General features: G+C 52.1%; 2 protein-coding genes across 6 annotated transcripts in view; one reads left to right on the forward strand and one right to left on the reverse strand.

Annotated features, from left to right (window-relative positions):
- The window catches only part of STX18 (syntaxin 18), a 69,158-nt gene extending 67,815 nt beyond the window's left edge, over nt 1-1,343 (forward strand). For all 5 annotated transcript variants that reach the window (XM_074273418.1, XM_074273417.1, XM_074273420.1 and 2 more), the window contains one exon: nt 1-1,343. In XM_074273418.1, the coding sequence (XP_074129519.1) occupies nt 1-96 (96 nt within the window). In that variant the 3' untranslated portion in view covers nt 97-1,343.
- Nucleotides 1,244-27,379, reverse strand: NSG1 (neuronal vesicle trafficking associated 1). Its single transcript, XM_074273422.1, has 5 exons — nt 27,223-27,379; nt 26,253-26,403; nt 19,784-19,900; nt 10,248-10,358; nt 1,244-3,147 (listed from the first exon to the last, which is right to left on the reverse strand). Exons 2-5 carry the CDS (start codon nt 26,379-26,381, stop codon nt 2,947-2,949), a joined length of 558 nt encoding a protein of 185 aa, XP_074129523.1. The 5' UTR covers nt 26,382-26,403; nt 27,223-27,379; the 3' UTR covers nt 1,244-2,946.

A 27,379-nucleotide genomic window follows, 5' to 3' on the forward strand; every position in this document is an offset into this window, starting at 1 on the left:
GCAATTAAAAACAACGCAGGATTCCGTGTTTGGATTCTTTTCTTCCTTGTGATGTGTTCATTCTCCTTGCTTTTCCTGGATTGGTATGATAGCTAGTTGTGGTTGAGGGGCAGGATTATTGATGTCTTACTCATCTGAATATTAAATCACAGAACACTTTGCTTTCAACAAAGCAGAATGTACTGGATGGTGTTTAATACAAGTCACAGTTGTGATTCAAGAATTTTACAATTAAATCACTTATGGATGTTTGTGTTAATTGTTCACACTCACAAAGGGAATCCTCAGATTGTTTTAGTAACCGTAATAGATACATTGAATTATTGCACTTAGAAGGTTTTAGTTTAGCCAGAAAAAGTAAATGATTGTTAACTGAAACCTTTTTTTTAAAACATAAAACTATGCTAATTAGCTCAATAGTAAAGAAATTCACAATTCCTGTCAAAATGAGTGATGTGGTGGAAAATGCTTTTGGTGTTCAAAGAATGCTAGATATTAATTTGAGGGAGGGCTTGTGCAGGGAGACTGCCTGATTTCCCATCCTGTTCGACCTCAGGGAAAAACATGTATGTAATCTCCCTACTAAATGATGATTTCTATTCCTTTTCCTACTACTTCATCTTACCGAGATGATTAACTGTTTGTTCACAAAGACTTATTGTATTTGTAGAAAGGAAAACTGACAGCCTGTTTGTTCATCTTATGAGTTTAACATAATTTAACTTATTGCAGATAATAAATGTAAAAATTAAGATTTCTAGATCATTCAGAATATGCATCATGTAATGATGAGGTACTGAACGTTGCAGTGGAACCAAAGATCGACTAGAAAGAAGCCAAACTTATCAAGTATTTATTTCTAGGGTAGAATCAGGACTTAAATTCAACAAGAATCAGTAGCCTAAGACAGGTGCTGTTTTTTGACTGCCTCCCAGTATCCCACTGTATGCTTTTATAACAGGGCTGGCGGGTAGTTCCCATTAGGCTCAGTGTCCTGCCCTTACATTCCCAGAAGGAGATCTACATGGGAAGTTTTGCCTCAGCAGCCGGCTGCCTAGAGAGTAGAAATGTGAAAGATTAGTTGTTAATTGAAGAGCAAATATTGGGGAACTGCCTCAGAGCAGGCCACGCCGTGTCTCAGCAAATCCGTGTCTCCTCTGTAAACGTGTCCATGTAATTCGTTCTGTCGTAATATTTGGAAAACGCATGTGGGCTTTTGAGACAGATATGAGGCAGCCAGAGATACCCTTGCTGTACTTTATTTACATGGAGTGAAAATGTCAAAAGTTACATGCAAACGAACTTACATTCAATAAAGTATGTACTCTACTAGAAAACACAAACATGGTTTGTTTCAGTCTTGTGTTTACATAGATTTGAGTTCTTTCTTATGCAGGAAGGGTTTTGGCACATAACTTATTGCTTTTTATGCACTCCACACAGTTTGGTGACTTCTACAGCTAGTCTTTGCAGGCCCTTTCGTTGAATGCTTGGTACTTAAATAGTCGAATTAAGAAAGCATGGTCCTTGTTTAGAAACATTCTTGATAATAAAATGACATTTGTCTTCAGAGAAAAATTAAGGAACCCAGAGTAGGACGGACCATGCTCACCATGTTTGTCTGATTATCAATCTAGGAGAACAACCTACTTATTTCAGCTATATACTAAAAAACAATGAAACTTTTGACATGTCCACTAGAGATAGCACATTCGGAATAAAATGGAGGAAAAATTGTGAATATCTTTTTCATGTTTAATTGTTTTACACACATATTTTGTTTAACTGGCAATTTTGTAAACGTATATTTGATGTCCAGAATAAAATTGAAATACGATTTCCTTACAGAGATTGTGAAATGAAATTTCCTAATTGAACTTACAGATACAACACTGGTCTCTATGTTCTCTTTAACCTGTTCTGCATATCTGGGGGTTATGATAACTAGTCTCTCGGTTTTGGTAATTCAGAAAACTTAGATTAAAACAGCACATTGTTGTATCTCCCTCCCCAACCCACTCCCAACCCTTGTAGTATTCCCTAATTAACTTGCAAGCAGTAAGAGCAGTGCAGATCCATTTGTAATGGAATATAAAAATGAACCAGCGTGAAGACTTCTTTTCCTATCAGATAAATTACAGAGTGGACTATCTACAAAAAAGCAAAAACCATGGGTTCTCTCACTGTCCGGGAGGCCATTTCTGAACAGAACCCCCTTCATCTCCCAAATGCAGTTGTACCATCCAACTATACTCCTAATGAAATGTATTCATGTTTTTTAGTAGCAATCACCTCTGGGGTTCCCTTCACCTTTTTACCAAGGTACCCAACCACTGAGGAAATGCAGGGAGGTTCTGTGGGAGAAGAAAACCGCAGTGACCATGGCAAGAACCGGCCTCACTTACGAGTCAACGGCAGGGGAGAAATGCCATAAATGGGGCCTGATGGTTTTCCCCCTTAGGTCTCTAAGCCAGGTGCTGCCGGTGACCTAGGTGTCGGCGCTACTAGCACTGAATTTGAGCGGAGAGAAGCAGCTCAGCTCCCTCGGAGCTGAAGAAGAGATCACTCTAGTTATGGTCGCGGTGTTCAGTTTGCAAAACAGCGAGGGGACTAAAAATACAGCTAGCGTTCAGACAAGGAAAATGCAGGATTTAGTGGTGTCCCGAACCCCAGCGAGTCCAGGGTGACGACATCCAGCGCATCCCGGCCGCGGCGGGTTAGCTAACTGAAGATTTCTTAATGGGGAATGGTCTCCGGGCTCTTGAAGCGGTGGGTTTATGCCCAAGAGTGTTCTGCAGCAAGTTGTATTTGCAAAAGCAGCATCAGCAAACAGAAGCGGTTGCACCATAAATGAGTAACCTCTACATTATCCGTAATTAATGAGCTGTGCCTCCAGGTCCCGCGGTTACCTTCCGGTGGCACGGCGTGGAGCAGGGGCCCGGGCCACTAGGCCGATTTCTCGGCGGCCTCCGTCTCCTGCTCGGACAGCTTCTCCTCCGACAGCACCGACATCCACGGGGAGACTGAGCGCGTGATGGTCTGCTTGGCCAAGTTGTAGTGGTTGATGACCGTGTAGAATTTCCCCCGGGCATTGGAGTCCTGCTCCGAGTAGTAGTTCTCCAGCCCCGCCGGGATGCACTGATTGTTCTGAAAGGCAAACAGACGGCATAAGCCCGACCGTGGCCTCCCGAGCCAGACCCTCCTTCCTGTCAACCTCTTGTACACGGGTGCGAACAGGCCGTCCCAGAACAGCCACGTGGTGCTGCTGATGGAAGAATAAGGACCGAAAACCATAGCCGATACCTGCCCTCCTCCCCCTTCTTCTGAAACCCCACAGGCTGGAGACGGGCTCAGGAACGCAGCCCATAGCACAGTGAGCTTGAGGGGGATCCCCTTGTTGAGCCACTTAGCCTCAGCATGCCTCTGTTTCCCCAGCTGTAAGGGGGGTGAAGGGGACAGTGTCCCCAATGGAGACATCCCATTTGCAGGGTTGCAGGGGTCCTGGCACCTAGTAAACGAAGGCTTGTCCCCTTCTTCCTGAGCTATTCTCCCTCCCCAGTTGGAAGGGAACTCTGACGCCATATCACATTACTTCTGGGTGCACAGGAGATGGATAATCTCTGACATAGCAGGTAGGAGGCCAGGAGCACAGAGGGCAAGGAGGCAGGAGATCTCTTCCCGGGGTCAGAGCTGGCCCCAGACCCTCCCTCGCTGATGTGTGAAAGGAGCGGGAGAAAGGCAGGACCGACCCTCTGGCATCTTTGCCAAGAAAGCCCCAGGAGGCCCCATTACTGCCTTGTTTAGTGAGCAGGGTGCTGTCTGCCGGGAGACTTTAAACTGGGGAGCAACAGTGGCCCCCAAAATGAACCGTGGTCCTGGAGCCCTGAAAGACCTGGGCTCAAGTTGGAGCCTTGGGCCAGATGATCCCAAGCCCAACCCTAAGAGGCGGAAATGCTTCATTAAGTGCCTCTGTGGGCTCTAGGGCTGGGGAAGAGGCAGCGCAGCACGGGCCAAGAAGGTCATCTGTGGTCAGGCCTATCTAACCTGAGACGCCTCCCGATTCTAACCCTCCTCCCTGAGGGAGCGTGCTGCTCCCTGAACCGAGTGATCCACTTCTTTCCTCAGAGCCCTTTCACAGGCGCTCCCAAGGGGGAGCTTTGGTCCTCCCGGCTTAGAGCCATTTGCTTTGCTCCAGGAGCAGGGGGACTACTTCCTCCTGACTCCCGCTGCCGTGCTCCCTGGGTCCCAAACAGCAGGAAGAGACATTCTTGGGCCACCCTGGACCGCCCCTCCTCCATAAATGTCGACATGCCAGAGTCACTAAGGAGCCTCATCCCCTGCGCCATCTTGGCCCTCTGGCTCGCCCGGGACTGTGGCGTAAATAAGGAACCATTTACAAACAGAATTTAATAAATCGTAGACTCAGAGGTAGGAGAGACCGTGGAGACCATCTTCCAGTCTAACCTCTCTTTTACTGATTAGGAAACAGAAGTCCCAGTAATAACGAAGAGGCAGGATTTGAATGCAGGTCCTCTGGCTCCAAAGGCAGCAATCTTTGCATCCTATCAAGCCGCCTCCTAAGGCTATAGGCCCCTCTTCCTTCCACCTCCCCGAATTGTACATAGATACGATGGGTTTGCATTACTTCATTTTTGTAGAGCGCTCACTCGATAAAAGGAAAGGGACTTTTTCTCTTAATCTTTGTATTCTAGCATGCAGAATGCCTCCTTTACTTTTTATAAATAGGTGTTGACTGTTTACCAGCTAAAGCTCTCATATCTCCTATGTATATAAGGAACTTTATCAAGTTCCCCAATTGATAAATAGCCAAAGGATTCGAATAGGAAGTTTTCTCATGAAATCAAAACAAGAAAAAATCTCTAAGTCATTATTGATTAGAGAAAGGCAAATGAAGATAACCTTGAAACGCCATTTTGCACCCACCCAAAGGAAAAAGAAGAAAATGTTAGAAAATTCAGAACAATTGGGACACTAATTCATTGCTGGTGGAATTGTGAAATGGAACAGCCATTGTGAAGAGCAATTTCAGATTATGTCCAACAACATCTACCTATCTCCTTTGACGTGCACGTTCTAAAACATCTGTAGCCGCTCTCTTTGTGCTGACAAAGAACTGGAAATTGCAGGGATGCCCATTAGCTGGGGAATGACAGAACAAGTGGTGGTAAATGATTGTGATGGACTTTGCTAAGAGAAATCAGTGACTTTAGGAAAACTTGGAAAAACTTGCCTGAAATAATCAAGAGCAAAATGAATAGAACCAATGGAACACTGTGTACAGAAACAGCAAAAAAAACCCAAAAAGCATTGTTGTAAAAACTGGGAGAATAAATTATTTTAACTTTTACACATACCCAAGTTGACTATAAAGGACATATGGAGAAAGGCACTAGCCGCATCCAGAGAAGGTATACATACACCATGTGTAGATAGTACACACAATATGTGCACACAAACCTAGCCATCCACCAATCTGCGTCTAATGGGAGCCACCTCTAGGGCTGGCTATCCATGATAATTTTGTTGTATATTTGAAAACAAGCTCGAGACTCTGCCATCCCGCCTTCCCTCACCCTTCACCTGGCACTGGAACGGAAGAAAACAGCAGCCATTTGTCCCTGCTGTTTCTCCCCCCCTCCCGCTCCACTGCTCTCCCTCCCTCTCTAGCTTCTCCTTCCTTCCAGCCTGATGAAGAGCTGAGGTCTTACCGCTTGCCAGCCCCAGCTCCACTTCCATCCCTTCCTGTCTTCTCCTGCCCCTAGTCCTCCTCCTATCCCTCTCCATTCTAGTGTTCAGGCTCTTTTTACCCACAATGCTTCCCTGGAGCCTCCAAACATGTCCAAGCCACCTCTATCCTCTAGATGTGTGTGGTGTAGGCAGGAAGAAATATTTCTCCTTTGCCAGCTGCTTAATTACACTCCTAAATCCAGAGAACCAGCTTCCAGACAAAACACAGAAGCCCGATTCAGATAGCAAAGAAGTTCTGCTTTGGAAGAGAACAGCTCTTCTTGTTTGGATAATTTTGTCCCTTAACGTTGTACTTGATGCCAAAAATTTCAGTTATTTGAAAATACTGAATTGAGAAAGAAATTCCCAAATTGGTGGGCACTTGGAACTCGGGTTCATTTATAGGGAATTTGTTGTTTGGGTTTTCTGTCAGCTACAAACAGCTACTGCAATGGCTGTGAAAAGTGGGAGAGATCTTAGAAATCATCTGCTCCAATCTGATTTTACAAATGAGGAAACTGAGACCTAAAAAGGTAAGTATCCTGGTGGTTCTCCAGATTTCCCCTCATTTTTCAATATGTTTCATAAAAATAGGAAGCGAAGGAATCCTTGAATTGCAGAAAATGTTCTGAATGTTATCTGACAAGTACAGAAGATAAAGAAACCAAAGTCAAAACGAGACCATCTGAAAACTGACAGCACGGTAGACTCTCCCTTACTCTAGGCATTTTAAGTCTCCTGATGCAACATTTTAGCTCGTCGCACACATTCACGTCGAGCTCGGCCTTCACAAAAACTCCCAGATCATTTTCATAGGATTATAATGTCTGCCTGCACCCCCCCACACACACACCTCAGGACAGCAGAATTCCACCTGGTGTGGCAGGCAGGTCACTGGATTTGGAAGGTGGGAAGGTTTGGATTCAAATCCTGCCTTATTAACTGGCTGGTGACCCTCAAAAGTCACTCATGGCCGAGGCTCAGTTCCCTTACTGGTAAAACTAAAATAATAATAATAATGCACAGGTGTGTGAGAATTAAGGGGAAAAGATATGTACATACTAAGATGCTTTGCAAACCTTAAGGAGCCATGTAGATATCCCCTTTTAGGAGCAATTGAATGTCTGCTCAGTGTTCATTATTCACAAATTTCAGGGTTAGAACAGCCAAGGGAAAGCTTATAGATGAGATGAAAAATGTGATTCTCTGTGCTCTGTCCCCTTCCTGCCAGTCACCCCAGAAGCAGCCCCAGGACTGACTTAGAGTCATTGGGGGTTTTCTGTGTCTCGGGTGACCATGACCATAGAATTCCTCATCAAGGAGCTAATCTACTGGTTGGGAGCCGCCGGGATTTAAGCGGCTGGCCCTCAGAAGGCAGATTTGGTCAGTCCTAGGACTGTGCTTAAGCATTTCCAGCTTTTCCTACCAGGAGAAGCTCTAGTCCCCGAGAGCTCGACATTGCTTCCATGCCAGGGTGAGGCTTCACAGCGGGAATATCACTATTGCTGTTATACCTGACAGTTTGTTAGCTACAAAGTGTTGTCCCTATTAAATTTCACTTTCCTGGGCTCAGCCCAACTTTGATGTCCAGTGGGCTCGCCGTCCTTCCAGCTTTTTACCTCGGGTAATGTGTAAGTTCCCAATTAGGCCCTCATCAAAACTGGGACTACAGGTATGGAACAGAGCCAGGCCAAGGCCAGAAGAGCGAGGTCCTCTGCTAACTGCCACCCTGCACCTTAAACCAATGGCTGCTCTTGGTGGGACTGGGACTGCTGCGACCCACGTGTACCGTGTCATTGGCCCACATCTCTGGTCCCTGAGCCAGACAATCTATGTGATGGGTACCCAGAAGGAAGGCTTAGGCTCCATTCTGAGTTTGTAACAGCTCGCTGTGCCTTGCGAGCAGCCAAGAGTTGCACTGGCTTCCGAGTCAGCAAGACGCAAAGTTAGCTAACCGAGCTCAGTTAATTAATCTCTGTTTGCCTCAGTTTCCTCATCTGCGAAATGTGGAAATAAAAGCCTCTACTTCCCAGGGTGGTTTTGAGGATCCATGAGAGTAACTGTAAAGCACTTAGTACAATGCCTGGCCCAAGTAAGTGCTAGATTATTATGGCTAACGTGGCTTCCACTCGGGGCCTCTCATGCTGTGGTGCTGCTTTTTCGGAATGTTTTCTGTTCTTTCTTCCCTTGCTTTCCTAACACCACTCGTTAACGGTCAACTTGATCTTGTCTTTGAAGGATAAGGGGAGGAACTGAAGATTTTAGGGAATTCTAGAGTCTCCAGGGCTGGTTAGGGGAAAGGAATCAGTGGAAAAGCTAAGCAGCCTCTCATCAAGAATGGGTCCGATCAGACTAACAGGACTTTGGGCAAGATTTTCTAATAAATGGTGGGAATATTACAGGTAGAATTTAAGTTTTAGCAAAAGTTTATTCAATAGAACATCTCTTTTCTCATCCAAAAGATGGAAAGATAAGGACTAGATAACTCAGTGAGGTAATGGTTCGAGGAGAGAGAGACAAAGATACTGGCACAGCGACGGAGAGAGCCAGGATTCTAAAGCGTCTTCCCAAGTTAGAGCATTAGACTGAATCTAATAAGATAAAATTCCGTAGGGATAAATGTGAAGTCTTGCCTTTGGCTCAAAAAATCAGCACCACGAGTGTAAAGTAGCGAAGCTCTAATTGGAACAACGTGCAGGTTCTGAAAAAGATTTGGGAGTTTGAGGAGACTGCAAGTTCAGTATGAGAGGGACAGAAAAGTCCAAGTTTCGTTCAGACGCCATCTGGGGCAGTGCTCCATGCTGGGCACCAGAGACTAAAAGGGTCGTAGGTAACGGAGGAAGAAATGACTCAGTGGCTGCAGGATGGCTCAAGTATCTGAAAGACTCTTGTGTGGTGCAGGGAAAGAACTTGTTCCTTTGGAACTGAACTCCAAAGCAGGAGAAACAAGTGAAAGTTACAATCGCTCATTTAAGCCTGATGTTGGGAAACATGGGAGCTGTCCAAAGTGGGCAAGATGCCCTGGGCAGGGGTGTGATCTTCAGGTAGCTTAGGGGACAGCAGGGAATCCTGGGATGATGTGGGCCAACCAGCCACCAAGATCCTTCCAGCTCTCAAGGGGCCTCAGAACCAGGCTGCTCTTGTGCTGCCAAAGGCACTGGCTGATGGGTAGATGAGCGTGTTTTTGACCCCTGTACACCCCTCTCCACCTTGAACATCCAGATACACTCAAACATTTTCCTACTAAAAATTTCTGGCCCTCTGGCCCTCTTCTGTGCCATACATTTTCAACTGGAAAAAGTCTGAAGATCTCCTTTTCCTTAGCTCATGTTTCAGGTTTTTCCTCTTAAAGTATATTTATAGCTCAGACCTGTATTCCTCAGTTCAAGAACACATGAAAGGAATATGTACAAAATCTCCTTTGATTCTGTGTGCAAGCTCACACGCTACACTAAAACAAGTATTTTCCTGTGCAAACACTTACCGACAGTTAACAGTGGCCACCACCCATGGCTAATCCCCTTCTGATTCACAGATTTGGGGATGAGGCTCTTCGGCCTTGCATTAACACGTGACGTTGGCCAAACTGGAGCCAGGAAGTCCTGGGGTCCAGTCCCAGTTCTAACACAGTGTGGCCACGGGCAAGTGGCTACCACCAAGACTAGCTCGTACCAGTGTCTAGTGTCTGCCCTTAGGCAGGGTTACTGTAAGGTTCAAATGAGATCCTGGATGTAAACACTTGGCTAACGTTAGAGTGCCCCAGAAATAACCGTTATTATTAAGCCGCATCTCCAAGCTTTTGTTTCTCACCTGTAAAATGGAACTATTTCACCCCTCTCTCAAGGGCTCTTCCAAGAACCAAGTGAAATAATGGCTATACAAGTTCTTGGAAAATTGTTCCATGCACATTTCTAACATCTGAGGATTTTCTCCAAGTCCCCTTCGAGCCCCTCAATCCAACCCCTTCATTTGTTCCCTAAAGAACAGAGAAAAGTGATTTCACCAACTTCATATAGTAGCAAAGACAGGATTAGAATTTAAGGGCATTTTTATCTTCATCTAGTGAAGTTTCTGTATTTCCGAACTGAAGTGATTTCTCAGTGAGCCCTGACATCCAATGTACATGTTCTTTCCACAGTGTGAGGATTTCTGTATATTTATTTAACAAACCCTTAGTAGAAGGCTATTCTAAGCTCTCGGGATACCCGGCAAAGTAAAGCGGCCCTGCCTTCCAAGACCTTATATATCCCAAAACGTTGCGTCAGCATGGTAGGACTGTAACGGGGGGCTCCCCAAAACATAACTAAGAAAAGGGGAATGGCTTATTGATATGGACTACCCCCTAAGTGGAGAACAACCCCACAATCATATCTCTTCAAAAGGAAAAAAGTGTATGCTTAAATTGAAAAACCTTAGCGGTCATTGCCTTGAGTTTTATACACACTGGACTGGAGAAAGCGCAAAGTGCAGACTATATGGACGGTCACCAATCTCCTTACCTTAAAAACAAATCCTTCTGGACAGGTGTGATCATACTTGTACACCTTGTAGACCACCAGGAAAACCACGCAGGTCAGGAACGCCAAGGCGAACAGGACCAGGACAGTCACCTGCAAGGGGAAACGAGAAGATGAGCAGAGGGCCTCTGGCCTTTGGGCTTGTCTGTCCCTGGCTAAGGCATCGGGGACCCCAGAAGCTTTCTGGCACCCCGAAGGCAGATCCTGGCCACAGATGCCCAGAGCCTTGGGCTCTTAGGTCCTTGACCTGTCATGGACCGTGTGACCTCCTTGAGACTCAGTTTCCCTCTGTGTAGAACTGTGACCCTAGCATGGGTAGTGTTGATCTTAGGCGGTTTCTGAGTGCCAGATGGGAAAACTGCACACTCCCAAACAGCATAGGGATGGACATGGCTATTATTATTGGCAATAACAGCTCACTCTGTAGAGCACTTTGAGGTTTATCAAGCTTTTTTTTGTGGCAACTCACGACACCGTGGCTTAGAGCAGACTGTCGGCAGGCGGTCTCGCTGCAGATGTTGGGCTCTGGGCAGCTCGGACCGTCACCAGAATCCAGCCCAAAGACACGTGACAATTCACAAACATGTTTAAGGAACAGTGGTGCGTCTGTTCATTGAGACCCAAAGTAAAAGCTCTCTCTGAAGGCTCACTGGAACATGGAGGCAGCCCTGGGCAGAGGAAGTGGCAGCTTTGGCAGGACCCTCAGAAGGCTTTGAGGACGGGCCTGGCACAGGACTGCCCATCTGCCATCCAGAACCCGAGCAGCCGTGGTGGCGAGAGCTACAGGCCCTGGACAACAACAGTCTCACCTCCTCTGCTTCTCATATTTTAGTGGAGGAAAGCAAGCCCAAGGGCAGCAGGCCCCAAGCATTCTGGGAGCCCGCCAGCACCAGAATGGAGGCGCCGACGCCAGCTTCTCCCTCCTGCCACCTCGGGGGTACATCACAAAGGTCCTCTCATGGTGTCATTGGGGTGCTCTGTCCTCCCTCCCATCCCTGGGCTACAAAACCCCAGACAGCCACCCTTGGGTATTGGCCTGAATAATCAGGCTGGAGCATCAGTTCTCTGCTAAAGTGGGTCAGAACGTCAGCAGCGAGCCAGTTAAGTTCTGAGACTTCATCTCCTTATGACAATAAGGAATGATCCGGGTATGTCAAGGTCACGGCTGGCTCCTCTGAAGGGCTCGGAACAAGTCCTTGTCAGGATAAGCAAAAGTCCTTGCCCCACATTGGGCGCCAATATGTAAAGTCCTGTTGTCTCCAGAGACTGCCGGTCGCTCTGGGAGGAGATCTGCTGCCTCAACTCAGTCTCCCGGCCAGACTCTCCTTCCTCCAGAGAGCCGACCCAACTGTGTCCTAGAGTAGACTCACTCCTTGCTCAATGGTGTCTTCTTTTGTCCTCCCAGAGAACGGCGTGGGAGAATGCAAGGGCTTGTGGGAGAATTATTTCTACCAATGAACTTGCTCCTCTTAAACATGCAAGCTCCTCCCCAGAAGTTCAAAGGGGTAAAACTCCCCTAAAGGCCGGAACTAGAGAATTGTTAGGTACCCACTTAGCACTTAGTAAGAACCTAACTTTGAGCATCAGACCCGGTCAGGGAGAGACTGGGTCGTGGTGCTGAAAACCCAGATGCAAGGGGAGAGCTAGGTGACGCTGTGCCTCGAATGGGGAGGACCCAAGTTCAAATCCAGCCTCAGAAACTTCACTAGCTCTTTGACCCTGGGCAAATTATTTACCCTGTTTGCCTCAGTTTCCCCTTCTGCAAACAGAGTAACGCCTCCCTCAGCAGGCTGAGCTGAGGACAAAACGAGATGACATTTGTAAAGTACCACAGTGCCTGGCATCGCTAGGTGCTGTATAATGTCAGCCATTGTCATTGTAGACCCCTTGCCTCTTTTTATCAAAGGCCAGTGACAGGACAGAAAAACCGGAAGTCTTCGCCTTGTCCTAGAAATCCAATTCGTGCTGTTTATAATGTTAGAAACCCGTCATCTTGCAATCCCATCGATTAACTTTTAGCATCATCAGTGCTTGACACAATTAGTTATCTTATGTAGACGCCATATTAAATCACATTCACTTAGCAATTTTAAGGAAAAGAGACCAACAGCCGGTAGGAGACAAGGGATGGTCTTCCCAACGGGCAGAAGAATGTAGGGGACAGGAAGAGGGGCTGAGGATCGGGGGAGTCTCCTTTATAAGGAGGAAATGAAGAGGAGGCGTCCATCTCTCCCTGAAAGTCACTAAATGGAGAAGGGAACCCCTGCCCTCGTGCTTCAGGGGGTAAATGTCCTTGGGCAGCGCCTGGAGCAGTTCCTGAAAGCCAGACTTAGAACTGCAGCTCTCACAGGAAGTGGGGGGGTTCCCTTGGTCTTTGAACCCTTTTAAACTCTGTCCTTTCCCATCCCCCATGATTTTTCCAAATGTCAATCATGAAACTTCAGAAACGTAAGCTACCTTAGAAGTAGCCATTCCAGCCTCCTTCCCCATGCTGCTAGCTCCCCTGCTTGCTCCTCCTCACCTCCCATTTTCTGGTTTAAGTGAGATATTTTAAAGAGCTTAGCAAAGTGCCTGGCACATAGTAGGTGCTTGAAAGGGCTTTCCTCCCTCCCTTTTTTCCTCCTCCTGTCCCTCTTCCCTGTCCCTGCCTCTTTCTTCCTTGCTTCCTTCTTCCTTCCCCCTTTGCCCCAGCTCACTTCTGCCTTTGACACTAAGCTCAGATCCCACCTTCTACAAGAGCCCTTTTCCCACCAGATCTTGAATCTTCCCCTGCCATTACCTTGCATTTACTCGAGATCTTGTTTGCGCCCCACGTAAAGGGCATCAGGAAAAGTCCGACAGGACTGAACCACCAAAAACGTGGCTGCAATTAGCAGGCTTTGTTTAAGAGCCGAGGAAAGAACCCAGTGGAATCTGAGACAGCTCAGACTTGGAATCCGCTCCTAGCTGGTCGGGGCCTCTGGCCCAAGTGAGCTTGAGGCCCCCCAGATCCCAGTGCCGCACAGAAATACAAACTTGCCTCAGAAACTCCATGTAAAAGGCTGAAACTCTGAGTCGGTGCACTGGAATCAGACAACCGGGCACTTAAGGCTAAGTACCGACTGGCCAATACTCTTAGCACATGCTTGGAAAATGGCCCTTCCCACTATTCTGTGCAGCTCGGTGTACACAGAGAATTGTAGGAGGGACTAGGGGGTGGAGTAAGACAGGCCAGAGTCACTTTGGAGGAGGACAAGAAGAGAGGTGGGCGAGCCTCCGGGAGTTTCATCCATCTCCTTCACTTCTCCCCCTAAAGACCAAGGACTTTTGCTGATCCTGATGTCAACAGGGAGCTAACTCGGACTTCCCAACTCCAGAGGCATTTTGGAGCAGGACCCTTGCTAAGACCAGTTTGGCAGCCCAGGCTTGGGAGGGCAGGGAGGGCACCTCTGCCAGGATAGGCACCTGCTCGCCGGGACCCAAGACTGCATCGGCCCAGACTTCCTGCTGGCCCAGCTCTCACTTTGTTGCTAAGGGGAGCACTGGGATTGTCTGCTTTTCACATCCATCTCAGCCCTGTTTAACAGTATGGCTGGTTTATCCTCCTTCCTGTGCTCATCACCTTTGATGTTTTCATTTTCCAAAGCCTCTGCTGACTGCTTGTTTCAGGACCTAGAGACTGGGTACTTAATAGGAAGACTGGGAGCTATCTGGTCTCTGCACTTGGGCCAACCGAGGCCGCAGGAGAACCTGGCTGGTCAGGGTCCCCCAAGAAATAGGGAGCACAGGATAGGCCCTTCCCTTCTCAGGGTCTTCTGGGAAATGAGAGGCTGAACGAGCTGAATGAGGATAATGGTTCTGTAATGGGGGATCCTCACTGCGTCAATGTGAAATCTCTCAGAAGCCCTTTTATTTTCTGAAGTACCATCCACTGTCCGTAGTAGGGATTAAGTGTTTGCTGACTACAAACTGCAGGCCACTAAATATTACCAATTTAAAGGATAGGAAGAAGGAGGAGAAAGCTTGTTTGGGGGGCTTGTGGGAGAGTCTGAAGGCAGCCTGAGGCTGTGAAGATCAGGTACCCAAGGACATAGCTATGTCCTTAGTCCCTCACGTTCCTATTCGTGTGTTTGTTTGCTCGTCTCCCCTGATGGATGGCAAGCTCTCGGGGGGCGGGGACTGCTCCTGCCTCTTTTTGTCTCCCCAGCACTTTGTAAGCACCCAGCAAAGACGGGCACTGAAGAAACGTTTACTGACAGACTGAGCAGCATCCTGCCTTCACAGAACATTCCATGTGGGCTGTTAGCGCCCGTAATAAGAATCACTTCCAGTTTATAAAGCGTTTTCTCTACAGCGAGCTTCCAGGGTGGGCAGTGTGCCAGGCTGGCATTTTCCATCAACAGGACACCCTTGTTCCCTTCACTTATTCAACAGGCATCTATTAAGTGCCTGCTGTATCTAGTGTACCATATAAACCAAGATCAAGAAAATGTCATCCCTATCTATCTTCAAAGTATTCACAATTTGATGATATAAACTAATCACAACAAAACAAATTTTAAATTAGTGGCTGGATAAGCGGACGTACTGCTATGAAATAACTTGGAGCCGAGTCCTTGAAAGCCGGCTAAAAGTGGGGCCCAGTGTGCCGAGCAGTGCAGCCCAGACTGGGAAGAGCGGGCCCTGAAGGCAGAGCGGCTGTGGAGAGGTTACTCTGGTAAAAGATAGCAAGGGCAAAGTAGCCCCAACAGTCGCGTGCCCAGGAGCAACGGGGTGACCAAGAGTGGGACAAAATCCAGCTGCTGGGAAGGACCTACTGTGTGCCAGCCACTCTGCCCGGTGGGGTTCAGAGAACGCAGATGTGTGCTATCATCTTGGTTTTTATAGGCAGACAGGGGAAGGTAAAAGACTCTCCCGGGGGCACAGCTGACAAGTGTCTGAGGCCGGATTTGGAAGGTCCCCCTGGCGGGAGGCTGGACGTCCCCCTGCACTCTGTGGCTCAGTGTTCTCAGCCATCACCAGCCCGAGAGGGCTCAGGATAACCCTTGTGTGTCACCCACATAGGCCCTAACGGCACAAAAGCCGAGTTTAGTTGGTGAGGAGAGTCCCCGCTGCAGCCTCGGCCCTGGAGGAGAAGGAAGATGAGCTCCGGAGCCTCTGTTGTTGCTCCCATGATTGCTGGAGACACTTAAGCAAGTGCTTGGGGCTTTCTAGTGCCCGGCGGGTGCCATCTGGCTCCCAGCTTTCTCATGCAGCCGACCTCAGGGAGGAGACTCGTGCCCCGGTTGCTTTTGTAAGTAATCGCTTGGTTCCCAACGAGGCATTTCCTTGCCTTCTGGAGCACGTTACTAGCAGTGACTTGCCAGAGAAAAGGGGGCTGAAAGTCCAGAAGGAAAGGAGTGGGCTGGTGACGGGGGTCAGCCTAAAGGGGAGAGGGCCCGAATGTGGCCCCCGAGAGACCAGGAGACAGGGGGAGTCATGGAGGAGCCAGCGGAGAGAATAACCGGGAGCCACAGCAACATTTCTTCCAGGAGGAAACATCTTCTGTCCACTTCCAGGGGGAAAGGTCTTTTTAGCCCCAAGTTTGTTGCATGTGCCACATGACCGCGGCCCCCGAGTCCGGGCTTGGGAGACAGCTCCAGTGTAGACAGTGGAAAGAGGCCCCAGGGATGCGGTGATTAAGGTGCCCTGGAGGAGCCTCCAACCCAGCCTCAGCCAGCCAAAGGAGGGCCCTCGGGTGCATTGGGAAGAGTCCCCTTAGATGAGAACTCCCTGCTGCTCCCCCCTCCTGCTCTAGCTCCAGTGAAGGGAGGAGGCTCAGCTGACTGCAGGACTTAGTGCCAGGACCCAGCTGACCTCACTGCTACTTCCTCCTCCACGCTGTCCCCCACGGAAAAGCCACCTCCTGCTGCCCTCCTTTGTCTATGAGGTGCTCCCAAGCTCAGAGATGAGATAACGCGGTAAATCCAGAAAGCCGGGGACTGCTGGGCTCCCCTTCCAGAGCCTTCAGAGACATGTGGCAATGGTCTTCCCAGATACTCCCCCAAGTGGGACCCTTCAAAAGAAGTGCTGGGAATCGGCTGCTCCAGATGCACTGGCTTTAGCATCCCCCGGGGCCACGTGGAAGGCCACGGGGAGCCCAGGCCCCCTCCCCTCTCCGGAGCGCCTTGGGCTGCACAAGGGCCTTCCAGGGAGGAGGAAGTGTTCATGGAGACCAGGCCAAGGCTCTCACCGATCCCCAGAGGACCACCCGCTGCCCCCTCCGGTCCTGTCAGCCGCCTCCCCCGCAGCCCCCTGGGGGTTTCCATATCCTTCTCGGGCTCACAGAGGAGGAAAGGGACCGGACAGGGTGAGGGGCCCTCTGGCCCAGCTGGCAACCGGGACCCCTCACCCGCCGGGCGGGTATCCGTCCCAGAGACGTCAGCGTCGTGAGCGGCTCTCTCTGGGGGGGCGTCCCAGGCCGGCTGCCCTACGCAGGGGTCCCCAGGGCGCGGAATGGGCCAGAATGGCCTCTGCCGCCTCTGCGTCCGAAGGCAGGCCGGGGGCTCTCCCCACTTTCCCCATTCCTCCTCAGACGGGGTCTGGGGTCCCGCGAGGCCACGAGGCTGAAAGGCCCAGAGTCCTGGGGCGGAGGAGGACGGAGGGACTTGGGCCCGCATTTCCAGGGGCACAAAGGGTAAAGCCAGAGCCGGCGGTGGAGGCTCCCTCAGGCCCCTCTCCCCCAGGCTCTCCTGCACCGGCCCCTGCCACACCGGGAGCAGCCGGGAGCCCGGGAATCCCCTCCTCGGGAATCTGACCAGGCCCCTACAGCCAGGCCCTGAAGCGGCCGCTCCGTGCCCACCCCCAGGCAGGGCCCTCACCCAGGTCCGAAAGGCGGGCGGCTGCTCCGAGGGAGACCCTGCCCGTGCCAGGGCCCGCCCCAGGCCCTGCTTAATCTTGGCTTAGCTCTTCCCTCCGAGGGCCCCTGGGGGTGGGGCTTGTCGGGAATGTCGCAGCCCCGCCCCGCCCACCTTCCACCTCAAGTCACCCTGGTTCCTGCAGACGGGAGACCACTGAGGGCTCCAGGCTGTCCCCCACCCTCAGCCCTGGCCCAATCCGTCCTCTCCCGGCCCCCAAGCGCCCTAGGCCGGGATTCCCTCACACTTGTACCCCCGAGCCCCAGCAGGGCCTCAGATGGACTAAATGAATGTCCCCTCCCCCTCAGTTCATACAGCGCCTCCGGAGATGCCCAGGGGCGTCGTCATTAGCTAATGGGGGGAGGGGGCCCCACAGAGCAGCCCTCGGACCCAGGCCGCAGTCGGTTCCCCCCAGGCACACCGACGCTCAGCGGAGCCCCCAGCCCCATAAGCTTCTCTCCCCGCCATCTTCCAGGCTCCCTCTGGACTTGGAACTAAAGGGCGCAGGATTAGACCCCTCCCGGCCCAGCCAGTGCCGCCCCCATAGTACGAATTATAATTAGGCCAAATATTTAACTTCCCAGCAGGCCCAGCGGGAGGGCAGCCCAGGAGACCCCTCTGCCAGCAGAGGCAGACCCTTCGGGCACAGAGAGGAAAGGGCCCGAGGCGCTCCCGCAGATGCCTTCGGGGGTCACGCTTACATTTTTTACATCTCTGGTCATTTGAGAGACCTTTTTTTTAATATATAAATATACCTTCAACTAATTAAGCTTCGGTCCCTAATTGGCGCCGACCCCGAGAGGAGCCCAGATGGAAAAGCGCCGGGTGACGCATTTCCAATTCCACACAAAATCTTGCCGAGCCCTTCCTCCCACGCAGGAGTCCCTTAGCAACACCACCTAGCAACCCGGGAGGCGGGGCTAATCCCGGAGCGGGACGCCAGGTACCCGCCAAAGGACGTCTCTGTGAGGGGCCGCCGGGAGATGGGGGGAAACCCGTGGCCCCAAGCGCTTTCTGAGAGCTCTGCGGGGCGGGACAAAGGGCGCCCCCAGAACCGAGGCTCCGCCGCTTGAGTTCCTGTCCTCTGGCTCGGCCTCCTAAAACACCGGCTTCCTTTGGCTAAAAAACCCCGCCTGGAAAGAGCGTCCCTGACCCCCTGGTCCCTCCAGCACTGTCAGAGGGCGTCGCCCAGGCTTCTCAGGGTTACCCAGGCTCCCTTGGAGGCGCCCGAGCCAGAACCGCAAGCACAGAGGGAGGGACCCGTGAGCAGCAGCCGGGCTCCCTCCCCGCCCCCCCCAGCAGCCGCGAAGTCACAAGCCGCCCCCTCGGCCTTCTGGGCCCTTCACCGAGCACGTGGTGGCCCAGCGATGGCTCCCCGGAACCGCGGCTTAAGCAGCACCCCAGAGTGAAGTACGGGAAGTCAGACGGCACAGAACGAGCCCCTGCCAGGCCGGGGGCTCTGGATGCCTCCCCCCCCACAATTAGGCGGCAGCCTGGCCTCTTTTAGGGCTCCCGTGGCCTATGTGGGGCCCTGTCCTTGGGCCCATTGACGAGCTGCGCTCCGGCCCCGGAGTTCTGACTGGGGCCGCTTTCCTGGGATCCGGTGAGGACACGGCGAAGCCCTGGCTTCGGCCACGGCCAGCCCCGATGCTGCCTCTTCACAGCTCCCGGCCTCCAGAGCGGGGAAGGAGCCGAGGGGAATGGGGAGGCCAAGAAGAAAGGCCGCAGGGTCTCTGCCACCCTTGCAGCGCGCCCAGCAAATGATGGGGGCTGCACTGCCAAGTCAGTGTCTGTGGGCGGCTGCTCGTGTGGCTCCCAGCCCCGGGGCTCCCAGGCCCCAGGGTCCTCGGGACCCCCGAGGCGATAACGCCCCCATCTGGGCTGGCCGGGCCAAATCTCCTCAGTTCTGGGTGCCTCCCAAGTGTCTCTCTTTCCCACCCACTTATCGTGGAATATCAGACACGGAACTGTCTTTATCCGTGCCTTAGCTCCCTAGGGATCCACAAATCCCCCCGAGCGGTGCTTCCGGAGGACCTCTCTTCCCCGCTCAGCCATTGGATTCCCATTCTCCCCATTACCCATGATTTTCAGGGCACTGACCAATTAACTCATTCCACGTTGATGCTCGCTGCCCCCAATTCCTTTCCCCAAATTAACTCGGTTTTGCTTGAATCCTATTTTCTGCATGAGGAGACACTCCCGCGACTCACTGTACATCAGTGAGATGTCCCTTTCTTCCTCCACACCTGTCCAACAACTCCTGTAACGTGAGCTTTCTCTCCCCTGAAGTCTCCTATCACTTCTCTCTGTAACACATTTACCGGTTAGCTCCACCACGCCAGGAGACACCTTTTCTAGGGCTACATTTGTTACGCCTCCGTTGCCAAGCTCCAGTGGAAGCTTTCCTGATGGTTTAAGTCATCTGCAGCAAGTCTGCACAGACTGGGGTAAAATAAGTCATCCATTGGCGGCCTGTGAGATCCAACAAGCAGGTGGGCTGCTCTTGCATCACTATCTCCCCGTCTCCTCGGCTAGATTGTACCCCTGGGGGGCAGAACTGATTCTCGGCGGCATGCCCTCCGCCCCTGCCCAGTGCCCTCCCCGGAGCAGAAGCTCCCCGAATCCCGGCCTCTGGACACCCACCTTGAATCTCTCAGAAACGCCTTCCGTGATGCTGATGGTGAATTCGGCTATCTTGGGAGTGCGGAATTTCCCTTTCTTCCGATCTGGCTCATACTCAGTTTTAGTTTTGACCACCACCTTGTAAAAAAAAATGTGAGACAAGGAAGATATTAATAAGGTAAAAATAGATCGGCGGCCTAAGGATGCCCATACACAGCACAGTCATAATTTTAACCACGAAATGAGGTCTGTGGAACTTAGTTTTCTTTAGAGAATCAGGAGGATGAGAATGCCAGCCTCCCCTCTGAGCAAATGCCTTGGTTTTCCCCACTGTGAAAAGGATAGAAATGGTTCCTCTCCCTCTCTGTCTCTGTCCCCCTTCCCTTGAGCTAAATTCTCATCAAATGGAGCTGGCCAGCCGCGCACTGGAGCTGGACTTGGGAACAGGAGTTCCAAACCGTCCTCGGACTCACTTATGTCAAGTCACTTAACCTCTGTGTGGCTCAGTTTCCTCATCTGTAAAAGAGGATAACAACACTTCCCTCCCCGGATGCCATGAGAAGCAGATCAGATAATATTTGTAAAGTGCTGTATAAATGCTGCCTCTTATCAAGTCCCTGGTATTTCAGAGTCAGACTGGTGGCGCTGAGAGATCCCTCCAAAAGCATCTGGTCTCCCTCCCCCTCCCGCCCCCTCCATCACGTTCCCACAAGTACCCCAGCCTCGGAGATGGGGATGACCTAGGTCCCACAGTCAGTCTGTGGCCAAGCCCAGATCCGATTCCCAACACGCTGTGGGTTCCCCTGAAATCATACTTATTGAGCCAGTGATTAAACCGTGCAGACAAAAAAAATCAGATTTACACAACTGGACTTGTCTCCCACCCCCACGATCCCAGAATGCTCAGCAAAGCTGCCCTGTGAATTCTAGCTTTCCCTACAAAGTTCTGTGCATTTAAAGAGAGAGACAGAGATAGGAAGAGATGCTCAGAGACAGAGAGACTCGGAGAGAGGAGGAGGGAGTCTTAGGAGTAGAGAGTCAATTGCCCTTGAACTAATGAGCACTCTAAGAAGCAACCCCCGAGGGCCCCCCCGGGACCGCCCTGCCCTCCTGGCCCGCCCAGCCAAGCTCCAGGAGAAGCCCCAGGTGAAGGAAGCGCTGTTCCCAGATGACAGAGAGCCGGACGCACCAAGGACGAGGAGTCTCTTGGCAGAGACGTCCCCAAGTAGCAGAAAATCAGGTGATGCTCCGGGCTGTGCCCGTTGCCAGGACGCGCCACCATCCCCCCCCCCCATCAGGTGACTCTAGGAGGCAGGTCTGAAAAAAGCACGGAAGGAAAGAAAATGAAAACGCCCCGAGCTGGAAGAGCTCGAGGCTCCGAGCCCCAGACGCGCCCCTAAACCTCTCCCAGCTCGCACTCACCTCCTCCTCCTCCTCGAGCCACCAGCCCCGCCTTCGTCCTCTAAAGTCTCCGGACTTTCGTTTTAATGTGACCCTCTGGGAGGGGAAGAGCCGCTGGCCACGGCCTCCAGGCCTCCCGCGGGGCTCCCGGCCCCTTGGGTGTCCGACGGCACTCCAGTCTCAGCGGCAGGACGGGCTGCTCCGCCCGGGCCAGGAAAGGCCAACCTGCTTCTGGAAGGCAAAGCGGCGGCGGGAACGGAGAGGGGGGCGCAGCTGGAGGAGACTGCGGGACCTCATGAGGACCACCGGACTGGAGGACGCCGAGGCGGGGAGGCGTCAGCATCGCCTCCTGGGAATCCCAGGGAAGCGTCGGGGCTGGAATAAATCCCCAAGACGGAAACCTCGAGATATTTTAAGGGAAAGGGGTTCTTGGGCCGCGTCACCGCCGGCCCCTGCCCGGGTGCTGAGAGAGGGAGAGGAGTTAAGGCTCTTAGTTTTAGTCCGGCCCTGGTCAGCAGATGGAAGACACCTGAGCGCCGACGGGGCAGCAGCTGATGGGGATGGAGGCTCTGCTGGTCTCGGAAAACCTAAAATCCCGAGAGCTCCTGGTCCTGCCCACGCAGGGCAGCTCCGCTGCCTGGGAGTCACATCCTCCTCCGGGCACCTACAGCCCAGGTGGCCTTGGGCAAGATACCGAACTCTCCAGACCTCAGTTTCCCCCTCTCAAAGATTCCGAGCCTGGGCTCGGTGGTCCCTGAATTCCCTTCCAAGGTAGCCCTATGGTCCTTGGGTGCCCAGGCTCCACGGGGCACCCCCGGCATCTTAGAGCGAGTCACAGGAATCACTGGGCCGGTGCTCATGATGGCTCACACGTTCCTACGGAGGGCACGGACGCTGGCAGCGAGACAGAGGAGCTGTCCCGATCCTGCCCACCCGTTCCTACCCACGCAACGTTAGCAGAACCCCTGGACAGCTTCGGCCTCGTTTCCTCATCTCTAAAACCGAAAAGGCCAGCTAGAGAATCTCAAGTCCCTTCAAAAACAAAAAACCCTCTATGACCTTATAATCTAATAAGGTGTGGGGAGGGAGGAGATGAGGGAGGGAGGGAAGAGGCTAAGAGGAGAACACATGCGCCAGAGGGGGCAAACGTGGGGCTCCTTAGCTCTGAGCTGCCCCACTCCAAGCAGAGTAAAATGGAACTGGGAAATGCTTAGCACAATAAAGCCAAGATCATGGCAAAACAGGGTTTTCTAAGTCATCTGCTCCCCCAGGCTCCCTTTTCTATTTGAGCTTCATACCCCGATATGTACAAATACCAGGGAAAGTGAGCAAAGAACACCAGGTTGGGCAGAGCAAAGGATTATGGGAAACTTGAAGAAGGAGCCGAACGTTCTAATGCAGTTTTCTCCCCAGAGGATTCAAAACACTGAACGGTCTTGACCAAAGCTGTTCTAGAGTTCTTCCGTTTTTAAGCACAAGGTGTTTTCTCAAGGTTCAAGCACAGAATCTGTTAGGAGTTTAATGTAATCATCTGTGTCCAAGCCAAGAAGAATCCCCACATGCTTCTCTTGCCCCCCAATCCCTCTCACTAAATCTGCATCTCTGAGGGGTGAATGTCTTAATCAAACGGGCTCAGAGACAAGAGCCTGCGTTCCAGTCAAGGCTCCCCCACTTGCTAGCTATGACCAGGTGATCGGCTCATCTCTTCCATGAGCTTTATCAGTTTCTTAAGAAAATGAGGGGATTGGCCATTACTTTCAAGTCCAAAATTCCTTAGCCTGTTTTCTCTGAATATGAGGGGGGGGGGTCAGGACCTCACAGAATTTGAGGACTGGCAAAGGCCTTAGAAGTCGTTTCAGCCACCCGAGAAAATGAGTGTAATAAATACCCTGCCTGCACACAGGCTAGCTCTGACCAAAGCGCCATATACACTGCATGCAGAAAGGGCCCGGTCATCTTTGGGATAACCTGCCATTTTACAAAAGCATCGTTATTCCACGACAGGAACCCCCTTCCTAATATCAATTTCTAGTTCCATGAAAGGCCAGTGTTGGGTGCCAGGAGCAAGATAATCGGTTTCAAAGGAGCAACATTATAAATGGATGAGGAAGGCAGAGTTTCCAGACCTTAGTGTAAGATTGGTCTAACATGACTTTTTTGTGAAGGGACATAGGTTGGGTAGCGTCCCCTACTGAATTAAAAGCCAGTGTGACATCTGAGAGGTTACATTGCTTTAGCATCTCGTGGTCAGTCACCTGAATCACCACCCACAGTTTTGCAAAGCTCCTTGGGAAACACTGCTGCCTCTCATGGCAGGCTTTCTTGGAAGGAGCTCTCCAGGTGAGGGATGGCATTCCAGTATTTTATTCTTACTCGTTCTACACTCTAAGTTTCAGAAGGCCACGGGCTGTATCTTCTTCAAGGCGGACAGAATAGCATAGTACCTGATTTTGGCTGAATTGGCTGGGACATGTAGAGGGCATGGAGTCTAGCACAATGACAAGGAGAGCTCACACTTGCACAGCGCTTTTAGATTTGCAAAGCATTTTGGATACATTATATTGCTGAGTCTCAGAGAGTTTTATCATTATAAGAATCTGGTGCAAGACTGGGAGGTCTTTAAGGCTCCATGCTGAGGGCTTTGTCTCCCATTTAGATTGTGACTTCTCCCAGAAGGCTGGAAACTCCTTGAAGGGAGGGGGTGATTTGGGTATTTCTTTCTTTCCCCAGCTCTTAGCATAGTGTCTGGCACACAGTAGGTGCTTAATTTATATCTGTTGACTGACTAACTGAATGACACTATACCACTATGCCCCACATTGAAAACTTACTTGAGAGGGGGAGGGAAATTATAAAGATAGACTTTTACTGTCATAAATTTGTTCCAAATTATTTAGGTAATTCAAACAAAGAAATAAGCTAAGAAGAAAAAGAAGGTTCTAATTTTGTTCCGGATTCTCTACAATGGAGGTAGTGCTTGCATGTACTTTGGACAGTCATTCATTCCATACAAAAACCAGGAATGTCAGGATAATAATAAGCCACTGAGTAGACTGAGGGCCCTGGCCAGTGGGGATTAGCCATATTCTCTCACTTTCCTCTGAGTTTTCGGCTTTCCACAGTAAAATGGGGATTGGGTTCAATTTAAATCACCAATTATACCAGGCATCGTGTCAGATGCTGGGAGCACAAATAGGAAAACAGACAATTATCAAGGAGCTTCCATACTCCTGGGAGTAAACAACATGTACTAAAAGACCTCAGCACAAACTATAGAGAGAAAACAGAAACAATTCTTTTGGAGGGAGGTCGAAGAAGACAAAGCCCTTGAGCTGGGCCTCAAATGGAACCATCCATTCCAACACCCTCCAAAGGGATTGTTCCAATTTTGTGACCCCTAGAAGTCAGAAAATGTCACATGGGGTTTTTTCTTCTGTTCTGAGTCTTCTGTCATGACAGGATTAATGTGGAAATGCATTTAATAATGTGGGAATATGTTTAAAATGATTGCACATGTATAACCTTTTGCTTGCTGCCCTGGGAAGGGGAAGGGAAGAGAAGAGGGAAGAAAGAAAATCTGGAACTCAAAAGCTTATAAAAAGAAATGTTGAAAGCTATCTTTAAATGTCATTGAAAAAATAAAATATTATTGATTTTTTTAAATATCATATTTGGAAAATGGCAGTTGGCCAGGTGGGAGGGAACAGAGATTGTATAGGGAAGATTACTGGGAAAATCAGTATGAAAAGACAGGGTGAAGTCAGAGTTTCAAGGGCCTTGAAAGCCAAACACAGATGTTAGTCTATTCTAGAGACAATAGGGAGCCACTGAAGCTTCCTCAGGAGGCCCGCAGGGCAGCCTGGGAGAGAGGAGACCCAATTAGGAAACTCGAATGGTTGTCAGGAAGTGTTAATGATCTCTCTGTGCTGTGGCTGGTGATGTGAGGAGAGAAAAAGGGAGGGAGGGATGGGAGAGATGTTGGGGAAGTTAAATGGACAAGGCAACTAGCTGGCTACCATGAGGGGAGGGGCGTGGAGGTTGGGAATCTGAGCCACTGCAAAGATGGAAGCCAGGAAGAAGGCAGGCTTGGAGGGGGCAGAGGATGATGGGTTGGGTTTGGGACCTTCTGACTCGGAAATCCAGGTACAACGCAAAGGATCATGGACTTAGATGCGGAACAGACCATCAGCCCCTCGAGACCAATCCTGGTTTGGTTTTCAGCAAAGAATCACTGAAAGTTGGAAGGGGAGGGGGGTGCAGGCCCCAGCAAGGGTAAGGCCCAGGAGAATGGGCATTAAAGCCAGCACTGTGTTCTCCAGCACCCCCACTCCAGCAGCAGCTGGTCTTGCAACAAAAAGTCCTAGCTGCCCCCTCGCTTCCAAGGTGGGAAGGCCAGCAAGCGGCGTGTAAGTGGGAGCTTTGGGGTCATCATGATGGGGGCGAGCCCCTGGGAGACTCTGGAGACCCGGCTGTGGCCGGACCCTGCGCCCAAAGGGAGCTGTCCACCGCCGGCCGGGCTGCCCCCCCCCCGGGGCTCTCGCTAAAGCAGCTGGGGCGGTTTATGGGGCCTCCCGGGGCAAATCATCCCCAAACGCCCTTGCCCCGGCTAGCCAACGTCTCCGCAGCATCTGGGAGTCTGTGAAGGAGGCCGGCGGAGGCTCGGCACCCCCAGCCCGCGCGCAGAGAACCTCGGGGCCATGGGTGCCCTGCCCGGAGCCTGGCCGCCTCCGGCACCGGGTGCGGCCCCGCTATCCCTCCCACTATCCTGAGCTTGCGGCAGGTGGAGACGGCGCCCGGCCCTTCACGTCCTAAAAATGGGCCGAATAACGGCTCCAGCGGCAAGGGGAGAGGGCGTGGCAGGGGAGCCCAAGGAGGCCCGCACTTTCCCCTCAGCGCGGATGGCGGCTCGGAGCCTCACTTCCATTTCCTTCTGCCCAGGAAAGGAATCTCGCTGCTCCCAGGCCTCGGGCCGCCTCCCCGCCTTCCGTCCGCGCCCCCCTCCCCGCCTCCCTCCCCCCCAGCCCGGCTCAGTCTTTTGTTCCGCTCCGTGCCCGGGCTTTGGGCGTGAGCCTGGAGAATGGAAACGTACCTTGTCTGGAGGAGGGAACTGCAGCTGATTGACGTCCAAGGGTGTCATCAGGGGGATGGTGTCGAAGCCATCCTCCAGCAGGGCCTGCTTTGTGCTTTTCTCAGCGAAATTATTGCCCAGTTTCACCATCTTTGCGAGAGGAAGGCGGTCCCTGGGGAAGCAAAGGGGACAGCGCGCGCCTCTGCAGACCTGCGCCAGAAAGCCTCCCCGCGGACAAAGACGTGACCCACTGATCCCCTCAAAAGCCCTCTCTGGTGCCCCCCAAAGCCCTCTCTGGTGCCGGGCCGCCCTCTGAGAGCGCCCCCCCCAGCCGCCCTCTGCCAGCCCCCCCCAGCCGCCCTCTGCCAGCCCCCCGGGCCGCCCTCTGCGAGCGCCCCCCCTGGCCGCCCTCTGGAGCAGCCCCCCCCGGCCGCCCTCTCCGAGCAGCCCCCCCCGGCCACCCTCTGAGAGCCCCCCCCGGCCGCCCTCTGGAGCAGCCCCCCCCAGGCCGCCCTCTCCGAGCAGCCCCCTCAGGCCGACCACCGGGGGCGGCTGGGACCACCCCCGGAGAGGTACAGACGGCCTTGTGGGGGAGCAGGGCGAGACGGTCATTGTGGAGGGGGAGTGGGGGAGAGGGGGCCGAATGCCCCCCTTTGCCTTGACTTTGCCCAAAGGAGAAGTCGCCCCGGGACCCGAGTCCTGCTCCCCGAGCCCCAGGGAAGGCTGGGGGGCTGGGCTTGCCCGATCCGCTTCCATCCTCCTCCCGAGCCCTGTCTGCCCATCCCGTTGTCCGGCTCTGGCCGTTCGGCCTCTGCCCTCGCCACGCACCGCCCCGGGAGTCTGAGCCCTGCGGGGACCGAGTCCCGGGGCCGTTGGGGGTCCCGACCCCCACCCGCCCCGCACCTCGGGAGGGAGCTCCCGCCGCCGCCCCGCCGAAGTCCCGAGCCCTGGAAGCGCGTCGGGGTCGGAGGCGGGGGCGATCGGAACTCACCCCGGCGGACGGAGCCCGCGGCCGCGCTGCAGTGGCGGAGGAGGAGCGGGGGACCTGGGGGCGCTCCTTCGGCTGGGCTGGCTCTCCTCCGTCCCTCGCGCGGCGGCAGGGATGTGGCGGCTCCGGCGGCAGCCTCGCTCCTCCGCCTTGACGCAGC

Source organism: Sminthopsis crassicaudata, chromosome 6 (genome assembly GCF_048593235.1).
Source record: "Sminthopsis crassicaudata isolate SCR6 chromosome 6, ASM4859323v1, whole genome shotgun sequence".
NCBI lineage: Eukaryota > Metazoa > Chordata > Mammalia > Dasyuromorphia > Dasyuridae > Sminthopsis > Sminthopsis crassicaudata.

Bases quoted from the DNA above. Each gene is read 5' to 3' on its own strand.
- NSG1 (XM_074273422.1), bottom strand. From the start codon at position 26,381: ATGGTGAAACTGGGCAATAATTTCGCTGAGAAAAGCACAAAGCAGGCC. The intron at 19,901-26,252 runs GTACGTTTCCAT...TTTTTTTACAAG, and splicing joins AGTTCCCTCCTCCAGACAAG to GTGGTGGTCAAAACTAAAAC. The intron at 3,148-10,247 runs GTAAGGAGATTG...TTTGCCTTTCAG, and splicing joins CAGAAGGATTTGTTTTTAAG to AACAATCAGTGCATCCCGGC.